The following is a 14,004-nucleotide window of genomic DNA, read 5'->3' as shown; positions in this document are numbered from 1 at the left end:
GTTTTCCAATCCTGAGTCTGCTTTGTATAGGACAGAGTGTGGAGTGTACTCTCATGCTTTGTAACCAATGGGTATGTGACCCTCATTGTCAAACTAAGATATTTCATCTTAAGAGTCAATATCAATATTGCGCTTGAGTAAGAAGCCATGAAAAAAATAAAGTTTGCTATTTTTCTCACTACAAGATGTCTAGCATCCAACATTATTGTCTATTAAGCAGCTGTTCTGGCTGTAGATACCACACTCCCACCACAGGGAGTGCTAGACAAGAGAATAGTACCTAAAGTAAACACACCACCATAACAGTTGGACTTGCGTGTATGTAAAAATCACCCACCATCTACAAAACTCTGTTTCCAGAATAACAGTTGTTTGGCGGCAAGAATCAAGAAACAGAAAAGAAGAAAAAGAAGGGAAGATGCAAAAGGGACCACCAAGGAGGGCTCAAAGTAGCTGTCATAGGGCCGATTTAAGTCTTCCATGATGTTACATTGGCAAACTGAATTTGGTCTCCTCTGGGCATTAAAAACACAAGGAATGAAAATGTCGCAGACCATGAGCTATACCTGGCCATACATTTACAGATTTATTGTCAGATCTGGCTGGTTGAAATAAAAACCTGGTAATATCTGAATGACAGTTTGTCAGTTTTCCAGCATTTCAAAGCAAATGGTCACCTGCTCTCATCCATTACCAGGATTTTGTTCCAACCAGATCGGACAATAAATCTATAGATGTATGGCCAGTTTACCTCTCATTAATTGAGGGTTTTTGACCCTTTGAGTGCAGACATCTCTGCGAGAAAAAGGGATTTTTGTAAGAACTTACCGTTCGAATCCCTTTCTCTGATATGGTCCTGGTGACACAGCTCAACACTGGGATGTAGGAGGGTCCGAAGGAGCCAGGCACCTATCCTAAAGCTTTAGAGGGTAGGCTCCTCCCCTACTGCATCCCTGGACTCTTCAGTTCAACTTTCAAAGCCACTGGAATACATTAACTCAGTACAAACACCTGCACATTATCTGCACATTTTATAACAGAAACTGTTAACTTTTAACCATTTTAACATGAACATCATGAAATTCTGGCATACTTACTGAGCGTAAGGGAGGGATCGCTGTGTCACCAGGACCATATCAGAGAAAGGGATTCGAACGGTAAGTTCTTACAAAAATCCCTTTTTCTCTTTCAATGGTCCTGGTGACACAGCTCAACACTGGGACGTTCCAGAGCCGGTCCTTTGGGAGGGTACGCTCAGGTCTGCAGCTCTCAGCACTGCTCGCCCGAATGATGCGTCCTCCGACGCGAACTCATGGAATCTATAGAATTTGGCAAATGTGTGAACAGATGACCAAGTGGCAGCTCTGCAAACCTGCTCTGCTGTGGCCCCATGTCGAACCGCCCAAGAGGTGGCAACTGACCTGGTGGTATGCGCATTTATTTTGGCCGGTACTGGTCTACCCACTTTGGTGTAAGCAAAGGCTATCATAGACCGCAACCACCTAGCAATAGTCTGCTTAGATGCAGGCCAACCAATTTTGTGTACGTCATACAATACCAACAATGTGTCAGTCTTCCTGACACTCTTCACTCTGTCCACATATATGCGTAAGGCACGCACAACATCCAAAGTTCTCAATTTGTCCCTTTTCTTAGAACCCTCTGGGGGTTGAAACACAGGTAGAACAATCTCCTGATTTAAATGGAAGGTAGATACCACCTTCGGTAAAAACTGAGGCACTGTTCTTAAAACAGCCCTGTCATCATGAAAAATTAAGAAGGGAGATTTACATGATAAAGCTCCCAACTCTGAAACTCTTTTAGCAGATGCTACTGCTAACAAAAATACTAGCTTCCACGTAAGAAACTTAAAGTCAGCCGACCTTAAAGGTTCAAAAGGTGCCTTTTGAAGGCATTCCAAAACCAGTGATAGATCCCAAGGAGCTACTGGTTGCTTGTATGGAGGCTTCAACCTGGATACTCCTTGTAAAAAAGTTTGAATTTCCGGCAAAATGGCTATCTTTTTCTGGAAATAGATGGACAAGGCCGAGATCTGCACCTTCAGTGACTGAAGGCTTAGGCCCGATGAAAAACCATCTTGTAAGACTTCCATCATTCTTGATAGCTTAAAATGAGATGTATGAGCCTTTCTTCTCTCACACCATCGAATGTAAGTCTTCCAGACTCTATAATAATTTGCCGAAGATACAGCTTTTCTGGCCTTTATCATCGTCTGTACTACTGCGTCAGAAAACCCTTTTCTTTTTAAAATGATGGTTTCAATAGCCAGGCCGTCAAAATCAATCGATCTGAATCCAGGTGATTGAATGGGCCTTGTCTTAGAAGGTCTGGTCTCAGAGGTAGACGCCATGAGTCCACAGACAACCTCTGAAGCCTCGAGTACCAGGATCTCCTTGGCCAATCTGGGGCCACTAAGATCACTGGAACCTTCTGCCCTTGTATTTTCTTTAGAAGTCTCGGTAACATTGGTACAGGTGGGAATGCATAAAGGAGATCTCCCTGCCAGTGAATAGTCATGGCATCCACTGCCTCCGCTAGTGGATCCCTTGTTCTGGCATAGAACCTGGGCACTTGACGGTTGATCCTGGATGCCATCAGGTCCACATCCGGAGTTCCCCACCTCGAAGTGATTTGGTGAAACACCTGAGGGTGTAAGCTCCATTCCCCTTCCTTGAGCTCCTCCCTGCTCAGGAAGTCGGCTTCTATATTCTCTATCCCCGGGATGAATATAGCCGATACAGCTGGAACATTCTGTTCCGCCCATAGGAAGATTCTGGACACCTCCCACATGGCCAATCTGCTGCGTGTACCTCCCTGGTGATTCAGATACGCCACAGCTGTGGCATTGTCGGTCTGAATCCTCAAAGGGAGGTTCTGTAACCTGTCTCCCGCCAAGGAAATCACTTTCCAGACAGCTCTCAGCTCCAAGATGTTGTGGTAACGCTGATTCCTCTGCCGTCCACAGGCCCTGAAGCCTGAGATCCAGGACTACTGCCCCCCAGCCCCTGAGACTGGCGTCGGTAGTTACTATCAACCAGTCCCAGGTCTGTAATGACCGACCCCACTGAAGTGAATCTATTTCTGTCCACCACTTCAAGGATTCTCGGGTGTCCGAAGACAGCACTATCATCTCGGATTTCATGGTCAAAGTGTTTCCTGACCAGGCTGACAAGATGTTCCATTGGAACCTCCGAGAGTGGAACCTGGCAAATTGAAGCGTCTCGAATGACGCCACCATCTTCCCCAGAAGCTTGAGGCACCTCCATACTGAAATGCTCTGAGCCCTGAGAATCTCCTGGACTAGGGTGACCAGATCCCTGGCCTTTACCTCCGTGAGGAATACCCGATGAAGATGGGTGTCTAGTATGACTCCCAGGAATTGGAGCCTTTGCGACGGTACCAACTGAGATTTTTGCAAATTTAAAATCCAGCCGTGAGCCTGCAAAAAACTGATGGCCTCTGCCAAATGACTCTGCAGCAAGACTGCTGACTCTGCTTTGAACAGGAGATCGTCCAAATAGGGTATGACTGTGATTCCCCTGAGCCTCAGCACCGCCGCCATTACTGACATTATCTTTGTGAATACCCTTGGCGCGGTTGCTAGCCCAAAGGGTAACGCCCGGAATTGTAAATGCAGGTCTCCTATGGCAAACCTCAATAAGGTCTGATGCTCCGGGTGTATAGGAACGTGCAAATATGCGTCCTGGACATCCATGGACGCCAAAAATTCTCCCTGGTCCAGACTCAGGAGTACTGACCGTAGGGACTCCATTTTGAAATGGTCTACCCATAAATGAACATTTAGGGATTTCAAATTTAGTATTGGTCTGAAAGACCCGTCTGGTTTGGGCACCAGGAACAGCGTGGAGTAAAAGCCTTTCTTCCACTCTGCCCTGGGGACTGGTGTAACCACCCCTTTCTCCAAAAGGGAGTGAGCTGCTCTCACAAGAGCTGTACGAAGCCGTGCCTCCTTTGGTAAGGATGTGGGGATGAACCTCTTCGGAGGCGGCCCTCTGTAAGGGATTTTGTAACCCTGTGTTATAATATCTAACACCCAGGCATCCTGGCCTAAAGCAGTCCAAGCGTCCCTGAAGAGTGTGAGACGCCCCCCCACTTTTGTCACTGTCGGGCGAAGCCCCTGACAGTCATGCAGAGGGTTTATCCTCTCCCTTTGTGGCTGGCTTCTTGTGAAAAGAGCCAAATTTTGACTTCTGTGTCTTGCCTCTAGAGGACTGAAACCTTCCCCTGAAAGACTGTCCTCGAAAGGACGCACCACCTCTAGGGGAGGGCCGAAAGGACGGCTTAAAAGCAGAAAATCTTGACATCTGCTTTGCTGAGGAGGCCGGCAGGAATGTACTTTTGCCGCCCGTGGCCTGTTTTATAATCTCCTCTAGCTCGGTACCAAAGAGTACCTTTCCTTTGAAGGCTAATGTTTCCAGAGCCTTCTTGGACTCATTGTCTGCTTCCCAGGCTTTAAGCCAAAGCACTCTCCTGGCATTAATGGAGACTGTGGACACTCTGGTAGCCATTTTAATAGCTTCCTCCTCTGCTTCCACTGCATATTCTGCTGCTGCCTTAATCTTTTCTGCAAGCAGTAATGCACCAGGGTCAGCCTGCAGCACGGTGCATAATTCACCAGCCCACTCTATCATGGCCTTAGAGACCCAGGCTGAAGCAATAAGGGGCCGTAAGGTAAACCCCACCCCTTCAAAGATAGCTTTGAGGTTTCCCTCCAGCTTTTTATCCACAGAATCTTTGAAAGCTGCACCGCCCTGTACTGGTAATACAGTAGCCTTGGACAAACGTGCCACTGAAGCATCCACCACTGGGACCTTTTCCCAGAGCTCCGCATGAGACTCTGGCATGGGGTACAGACTAAGGAATCGCTTAGGCATCTGAAGCCTCTTATCAGGAGTTTTCCAAGCTCCTTCTAATAATTCCTGTAACCCCTCATCTGAAGGAAAAGTAACAGCCTCCTTCCGCTGTCGCTTAAAAACACCCTTAACAGGAGTCTTATCCTCCACAGTCAGCTTTAAAGCCTGCTTCACAGCTACAATGAGATCCTCTATACCAGCAGCAGAGTTCTCTTCCAAATCATCACCCTGATCCCAGGGGATGTCATTATACTCTCCTTCCTCTTCATCTACCACAGTAGTTAAAGCATAAGACCTTCTAGGGGTCCCTGCCACATCATCCATTTTGTCCAGCATTTCACTGAACCTGTTAATCCCTTTTGCAGTATCCTGCATCACCTGAATCAGTGCAGGATCTGCCTGGGTAAGAGGCAAGGAGCCAGACGACTGCTGAGATGATGGCATAGGTCTCTGTGATTCTACCAGCCCATCACTCTGCCTGTCCAAAAGCTGCACCAAAGCGTTTACTGACCTGCCTAGGGCCCTGGCCCACGCAGGTTCCATATGCTCTGCCCTATGGGGATCGCTGCCCATGGGTCTCACATCAGCGCAAGTAATACATAAGCCCCCCTTGGCCATCTGCTCAGGGACAAACTTTTGTGTGCAAACATTGCACGCGCTCAGTGCATTAAGGGCTCCCTCCCCCAAAACCACAGCCTGATGCTCAGACATGATGCAAGTGATAATTGTATATCTAACAGTATACACAGTGCAAACAATTGTACAAGCGCTTATACAAAGTCAATGCACCCAGTCACTTAGCTGTCTGTAGGTTTCTCTGCGGGGAAGCGATGCCCAGGAAATCCAAGTCACTCTGCCAGGATCAATTCGCCAGCTCAGCTCCGCTGCAAGCGTTCTGAAAGGCGCCAAAGTCAGAGTGAAGGAAGAGACCAAAGTCCCTGCTGCTGCGGGGTCCGTGACCTTTTGGCGCCAACCACCCCCAGCTAGCCGCTCCTTAGGTAGGATTTCCTTGTTCCAGTGTCTCCCCCTCAAATGGGGACCACTTGGAACATGCCTGTCACAGCGCTGCTGTCCTCTCAGTCAGGAGCTCAGCGTGTAAGCTCCGCATAAAATGGCCGCCGCCATCACGGAGCGCCTGTCCCCCATGATCCCCACCTAACTGTGGAGCCGGTTTCAGGCAGCTCCGGAGCCCAGGCAGCCTCTTAATAGAGGCTATGAGCGCAGCACAGGGAGACCAGACAGCGTCTACCCTGTGCACAGATAGCTGACAGGACGCGCTTCTGTCAGCTCCTGCTGCGCTAGCAGTGTGAGGATTCACTATGAAAATCCTCACACTGTGCCTACCTAGCTAGGGTAATAGTTAATAAAATAATAAAATAATAAAAATCCCCTAACTACTCTAATTCTTCGGCTGCTCCTGCAGCCCTTTAGAATAGCACCCACTCCAGTGGGCACCTAACACGAACTGAAGAGTCCAGGGATGCAGTAGGGGAGGAGCCTACCCTCTAAAGCTTTAGGATAGGTGCCTGGCTCCTTCGGACCCTCCTACATCCCAGTGTTGAGCTGTGTCACCAGGACCATTGAAAGAGAAATGTTCAATATAAGCGTTGCTCACATTCATTATACAAATAAAAATGTTGTGTAAAAAAGATTATTGGTGAAATGTAATAGGGTGAGAGAATCAAAAAGTGAGAAATTTGGTAAGATATCTCCAGGTTTTTTTTAAAGCGGCAATCATTTACACTGCAAAATCATTGCAAATGAGTGCTGCTTTAAAAAAAAAAAAAATGTATTATACATTACATTATACAGGTCGGGTATCCCGTATCTGGGCATCCCGTATCCGAATTATTCCAAAAACCGTGGTTTTTTGGAATAATTCAAATTTTTTGTTCCCCCCCCCCCCCCCACACCCCCCACACCCTCTTTTAATACTTACCAAGTCCTCCGGCGTCCACGGCAGGCCTTCAGCATCCTCTCCGGCGTCTCCAGCGGACCCAGGAGTGCTTTGCGCACGCGCCGGTGAAGTCAACGGCGCGCCTGGGAACTTGCGCAAAGCTCTCCTGGGACCGCTGGAGACGCCGGAGACGGTGCTGGTGGCCTGCCGTGGACGCCGGAGGACTCCATGGACGCCGAGGGACCATCGGGGACCCACCAGGGGCAGGTAAGTATGGCAAAAAAAAAAAAATAGTCCAAAAACCGGAATATTCCCTTATCCGGAATGCTCGTGGTCCCGAGCATTTCGGATAAGGGATACTCAACCTGTATGTCATTATGATGAATAAAAATGTTTGCTTGTCAAAAGTGTTAAACAAAAAATTGACCATTAAAACAGTAGTTCTACATTTACCTTTCTGCGCACACTGCAGAGTAAAAATACAAATAACTCTTCCCAATTATTGAGTACATTATGGTTTTATTGATTTGATCTCCTCCTAAAGCACCTGTATAGGATCACGTAAAAGGTATCACACCTTCAAACCACTTCCACAAAGTAAAAAAAAAAAAAAATAGAATTCTTCCTTCAATGTAAATGAATAAGCTTCAAACCTCTCAAGTAGGAGAAAGAAAGAAAAAAAAAAATCGAAAAATGACAGAATTATCCAATAGATGCAGCAGCTTCTGTATCAGCTCACTGACCACACACTCTCCCTGTGGTTATTTTACTTTGTTACAATGTGCCCAATTTTTATTTATATACTACAAAATAGATATAATGCATCTAACATGAAACGTATACTGTACCTGACATTTTACAATTTATGGTATAATATAATTATAGGTAAACAGAAGGAAAAATAAATCATACAGTATTTTATTCTGTGTACTGTATACATTTCATGACCAAAGTTACAATTTATTTTTGTTTGGTTTTATTTTGTTTACACCTTTAAAATGAATACAACATTGCAGTTAAAAGCTTCATGTTAATTCCTTCACAACAAATGGCAAGAATACACAGATGATAACATAGAACACTGGGACGACCCGGTATTATTCTGGGCTACGTCCAAAGCAGTCATCAGAGGGCATATCCTCGCATACCAGTCCAGGAAACGGAAAGAGTATAGGGAAAAATATTCCTCCTTACACCATTCTGTAACTGAGACATTCAAATCTTATGTAGCACTCCCCTCAGACACTACATTTCAAAACTATAAACAACAACGCCAGCTCTTGGAAAGTTTCCTTTTAGCTGAGGCAAAGAAACAAGTTGGCTTCACAAATAATCAATATTATAGATGGGGCAACAAGGCGGGCCGCTTACTGGCCAACATGACTAAAGGCTACAAAACCAAAACCTACATCAAAACCATAAGAGATCCCGCACACACTAGACACTTACACTCAACACAGGAGATATTATCCAAATTTCACTCATATTTCACTGCCCTTTATAAAGCCCCTACAACAGACGGTCACCTAGGGGACCGCTTACTAAAGGAGGCCAAACTGCCCACACTAAGCACAGACCAGCGCACATTCCTCAATAGAGACATCGGGGAGATAGAAGTCTCCACGGTGATCTCCCAACTCCCTAACGGAAAGTCACCAGGCCCGGATGGCTACACAGGGGAATACTACAAAATATTAAAACCACATATAGTCCCCCTTCTCACACAACTCTTCAGGAAAATTCACAAAGACCAGGCTCCTTTCCCCAATTTCACAGAATCTCATACAATCCTCCTACCCAAACCAGACAGGGACCCAGAATTGTTGTCCTCCTACAGACCAATAACTTTACTTAACCAGGATTTAAAAATCCTCTCCAAAATCATGGCCAATCGCCTTCAACTAATACTTCCCTCTTTGCTGACCCCTAACCAACTAGGCTTTACACATGACAGATATTCAGTGAAAGGAGTGCGAACCGCCCTGGCAGCAGTAATACGGACCGCTCAATTCCCCTCAAGATCTCCGCCGATGCTTCTCGGCCTTGATGCCGAGAAAGCATTCGACACAGTTTCTTGGACGCACCTTAGAAAAATCTTTAGCATAAGAGAATTCGGGGAAGAATTTCTTAGATTTTTTGAATATCTGTATACTACCCCTAGTACTTCAATAATTATCAATGGAGAGAGAGGCTCACCTATAAAGATAGCACGGGGAACCAGACAGGGTTGTCCCCTCTCCCCACTCCTTTTCAATCTCGCGCTAGATCCCCTCCTGCGTCTTCTCCAAGCTTGGCCTACCTTCCGAGGCATACCCATGGGACCACAGGAGACCAAGGTGATGGCTTTTGCAGATGACCTGCTCCTGTACATCTCTAACCCCGAAACCACCCTTACACCCATTCTTAAAAAAATAGAAGAATATGGTTCATTCTCTGGACTTTCCATAAACCAAGACAAATCCCAGGGACTCTATCTGGGCCCTCAAACAAGGCCCGATTGGGCGAGAGGAAGCCAAATTAAATGGGCCTCAAGGGCAATAAAATATTTGGGCATCTACATACCTAAAAACATGCAAACCCTATATAGACTCAATATAACTAAAACAATAAAATCGGCATTAGACGAACTAGATAATTGGAAACATTTAATGTTATCCTATCTGGGCCGCATTCATCTATTAAAAATAATAACATTTCCAAAAATTCTATACCCCTTACAAATGCTACCACTATTACTATCCACCACGGATGAGAAACAAATAAATAGGGTATTCCGAGAGTTTATATGGCAGAACAAACGACCAAGGATAAGCTTGGTGAAGCTACAGCAACCTGTAACCAACGGAGGCACAAATCTTCCTAACTTCCGTATATACAACCAAGCATGCATCCTTAGGTACATCAGAGATTGGATACACAACACCTCTAACCATACAGACACGGTCATAGATCAATCCTTCTCACCTCAGTTACATCTACTTTCGTTTCTACACTGCCACAAACAAGAGATACCATCCCCGATAGCCCAAAATCCCCTTTTATTAACAACATGGAAGGTCTGGCACACCACAAGACATAAACATAACCTAAACAGTCACCACTCCCTATTTCTACCACTGACAGCGAATCCTGAATTCCAAAACGGTCAGGCACTTCAACCCTTCCAATCATGGAAGGACAAAGGGATTACACATGTAAAGGCCCTCGTAAATGAAGCCGCATCAGCTCCCCTAAAGGTTCACGAAATAGCAGAAAAATACACACTCCCCCGCATGCAGGCCTTAGCCTTGTATCAAGCTCAACACTACGCGAGCTCAGTTCTCAGACACCTCTCATCCACTGACAGGACCAACGCCTTAGACACGCTTTTATTTAGACCAACCTCAGGAAGAAAAGCCATTTCAACTTACTACCAACTATTACACACCCCCATTGCTCTAGACACTATACGAACAGGTATGTCTACATGGACGCAAATCTTCCCTCAATACTCAATGAAACACCTATTGAGATCGTTTCACTACTCCTGGAAGACATTACCCTCTTCCATGTATAGGGAAATGACCTACAACATATACCATAACGGTTACCTCTCCCCACACAGACGTTGCGCCATGGGCATTGCAGAGACCGACACATGCCCGAAATGTGGCTGCTCGGGAGCAACATTCAAACATTGCATGTGGGATTGTCCGCTCATACACCGTTTTTGGAGACAGGTGCAGGGGTTCTCTGTAACTTATCTACTAAATAGCCTTCCCTTGACGGCAGAGTGGGCTCTGCTGGGAGCGTTTCCTCCCAATACGCCGATATTGCCAGACAGCAAAAAGATGATGCTGATAATCTCGGCTGTTGCCCGCAAATGTATCCTACACCAGTGGATACATGCGGACCCTCCATCCGTCCAGCTATTCAGGGCTAAACTTTTCCATGTTTTTCATATGGAATGGATAGAGACATCCCTCCAGAAAGAAGAACGTACAGAGAGCTTCTTTCAATTATGGGAGGGTTTTATTGATTCCTTATCAAATAATCTTAAAATACAAATCGACAGATGTTTTAGATCAACACAGTGGTACGAAACTCGAAATCTCTTGGGAGAGGCTCCTCTGGACCTACCAACAGGCCAATAGCCACCCTGAACTCAGGGGGCCTCCAGTCTGTGTCCACACACATAGCTATTGCCTGTGTAAGAAAGAACTAAATAAGGGGAAAAACAAAAAATTGTAACGCACAATACTATAACCTGATTTTACATCATATCCTTTTCTTTGTTGTAACAAACGCAAACATGTTTACTGAATGTAATACTTTAATGCTCAATCCTGAATAAAAATATTTTGAAAAAAAAAAAAGCTTCATGTTAATAAGTATGTTCCAAGAGAAAGTCCCTGATACTAATTCCTACAGTGTTATTCTACCAATATCACCTCATAATAATACCAATTCCCATCTGGTCATGAAAAACATTTACAGACGTTATATATGCACTGAAATATTAAATACAGCAATGTTTACAGGATCTATAGTATTTTTTAAGCATATATACATACCCGCTTTGATGAATTTGCAGAAACTCGCTTAATGCTTTTGTTTGTTGGAAGTCAATGTGTGTCACTGTGTGCGTTTATTAAGTGAGGTACTGCAGACAGAGCCGAATTTCCCATTAGGCACGTGAGGCACCGGCCTAGGGGCGGCACATGTTTGGGGGCGGCACTTGGATGCCTGTGATAGTACTGTCAGCCCAAAATGTACCAATAACTGCAAAATATCCACTGTACTGTAATATATTCCATCTTAAATAGAGTGTAAATGGATAGGACATGCAGATACTGCCCCTATAAACTGTCCTACTTAGTAAATATTATTATTGTGCCTAGGGGCGCCCTCATCCCTAAATCCGCCCCTGACTGCAGATATACTTTCAATTTGTTTTCATGTTATTTAATGCTTTTACTCCCCCTCTATACCTTTCATAGGTCAAACACACAGTGTTAACCCCTCAATACATTCACAATTTAGTCCCATAAAAAAATAAAAAAAAAGCAGCGTAGAAGTGTTGAATGGGAAGCAGCACAATTATCCCAGGTATGCACCAGAAACACAATGCAGGATGGGTGCTGGGAACTAGTGGTGCTATGTTGAGAGGAAGCTGTTCTGTGTCACCCCACAGCTGTGCCTGTACCTTTAAGGGGGACCTGGTCCTTCACTGGCCAATGCTGGATATGACACATTTAAAAACATATTAAGTAATGAGTAACACACAAACATGTCATACAGATGTGAACTAGGCACAAGAAGGTCCAAACTGTGGTACAGACAAAGCAACACCTGAGACATGGGGGTAAGTTTGGCAGTGCTGGAGCAGGAGGGTGACACAGGCAGAGGCTGGGCACAACATCAGCACCAAGTCAGCATAGGTGAGAGAGCATAGTCCTGGGCCCAGAACGGTACACACATGTATGAGTATACATATCACACAGGCCCCCTGCTACATTTACATGCACGCATACACACCCCTCTCTGTGTACACAGCCAACATGGCCTCAGCTCCTGCTGACGGGCGGCCTAACCTAGCGACTACCAAAGGCGCTCTTCTGATTGGACAGGAGTCCTGCAGTGAGAGCTGTCATTGGTCAGCACTCAACGTCACTCAACATTAAGTCCCGCCCTCTACTGCCTCGCAAAGCTGCTGTGAGCAGACACATAAACAATCTCCGTTTCCATTCAATGTAAGGGGCGGAAGGGGGGGGGGGGGGGGAGGCGGTAGACCCCCGACTTTACATTGCCCCTTCACCGGTCATCAGAGAGCGGCCCGTGCACAGGGGCAACGGGGAGATGGGGTTATGTAAAGCCTAGGCCCCGCCCCCGGCGCTCACACCCCCTGCCCATGCAGCAGCAGCAGCACAGCCAGCACTGCATGTAAACAACCCGCACAGGGGGTCACACGGCCAGCTCGGGCACTCGCCCTCTCTATGCCCACAGGCCTCCGTGCCCGCTGCCCTCCTCGCCCCCTCCCGACACTTCCCCGGAACTTTCCCCGTTGCACTGAGCAGCGGCAGCAGCGCACACCCCTCTCCCGGTGCCCCCTCGTATAGTTGGCAACACAGGGCACACGGGGCTGCTCTCACCTGCAGCGGGCGAGCTGACAAGGACACCACGGCTCCAGCACCTGACAGCGGGCTCCCTCCCCGGGCCGCACACCCCCTCGCCCTGCTGCCCAGCACCGCATGTCCCGCTGGGTGAGTAGTCGGACCGGGGCTCCCTCCCTGTCACAAGCAGAGGACATGTGGGGTTCTCCGTGACCCAAAGCGGATCCTCCCCCCGAGCCCATACCCCCGCTCACCTGTCGCCGTGCTCCGTGGGGTGTGTCAGCCGCCCCGCTGCTGTCGCCGTCCGTCCCTCTGCACCGTCTCCATGCTGCTTCTGCTTTGTTTTGTTTATTTCCTTCCTGACGGGTTCCCGGAAAGCGCGTGACTCCCCACCCACGTGACAGGCCGGTGCACCAATCCCCGCCGCCTGGTACCCGGTGCCGGCCAATCCCAGCGCGCCTGTCAGGGGAGGCCATGAGGGAGACTGGCAGGAGGGGGGATATACAGAGCAGCAGCAGCGGTGACCAGTGAGATCCCGGGCAGCCGCCTCGCCTCCTCCTCACCCAGGGGCCCGGGCTTCACCTTGGCACTGCCACCCCACCTCTCTGTGTCAGATGCCAGCAGCATGGCAACTGTCACTACTTCTCCTGCCCCTCATGTAACTGCAGGTGCCCGGCCCATGGGGGGGAGATAGTGACACCACCTGCACAGCCCTGGGGAAGGGAAGGGTGCTGCTATATGGTGAGGCAGGGGGAATCCCTCAGTGGGAGGGGTCACTGTGTATCTTATTGGATATTTGTGAGGGGGGTGTAATAGATGGACAATGTTGTCCATAGGAACAAATGGTTGGCACATATAAAATGTGAATAGAGGTTTAAGTAAATAGGTACAAAAGGTGGACATAATGGATTACACAGAAATGGATGACATGTCTTTTGGACCCTATCTTGTATAGTTCATGTTAATCGACCACCATCAATACATATGTAGATGTACCCCGCACTTAGGGCCTTATTCTAGTTCACTCTTTCTGACAAAATCCTTCTTAGATGGACATAACCATGTGCACTGCAGGGGGGCAGATGTAAAATGTGCAGAGGGAATTAGATTTGGGTGAGTT

At 47.1% G+C, this 14,004-nt stretch overlaps 1 protein-coding gene across 2 annotated transcripts in view; it reads right to left on the bottom strand.

Annotated features, from left to right (window-relative positions):
- Nucleotides 1-13,375, bottom strand: part of CREBRF (CREB3 regulatory factor) — a 62,667-nt gene extending 49,292 nt beyond the window's left edge. The window contains exon 1 of one of the 2 annotated variants that reach the window (XM_083181992.1): nt 13,139-13,375. In XM_083181992.1, the coding sequence (XP_083038118.1) occupies nt 13,139-13,360 (222 nt within the window). In that variant the 5' untranslated portion in view covers nt 13,361-13,375. Of the gene's footprint in view, nt 1-11,345; nt 11,473-13,138 lie in introns of those variants that run through there. The other variant, XM_083181993.1, reaches the window with a different exon arrangement.
- Nucleotides 13,376-14,004: the final 629 nt, after the last annotated feature.

The sequence above is a fragment of the Crinia signifera genome, chromosome 4, assembly GCF_055691185.1.
Source record: "Crinia signifera chromosome 4, ASM5569118v1, whole genome shotgun sequence".
Lineage (NCBI taxonomy): Eukaryota > Metazoa > Chordata > Amphibia > Anura > Myobatrachidae > Crinia > Crinia signifera.
This window is presented reverse-complemented; position numbering and strand designations above follow the sequence as displayed.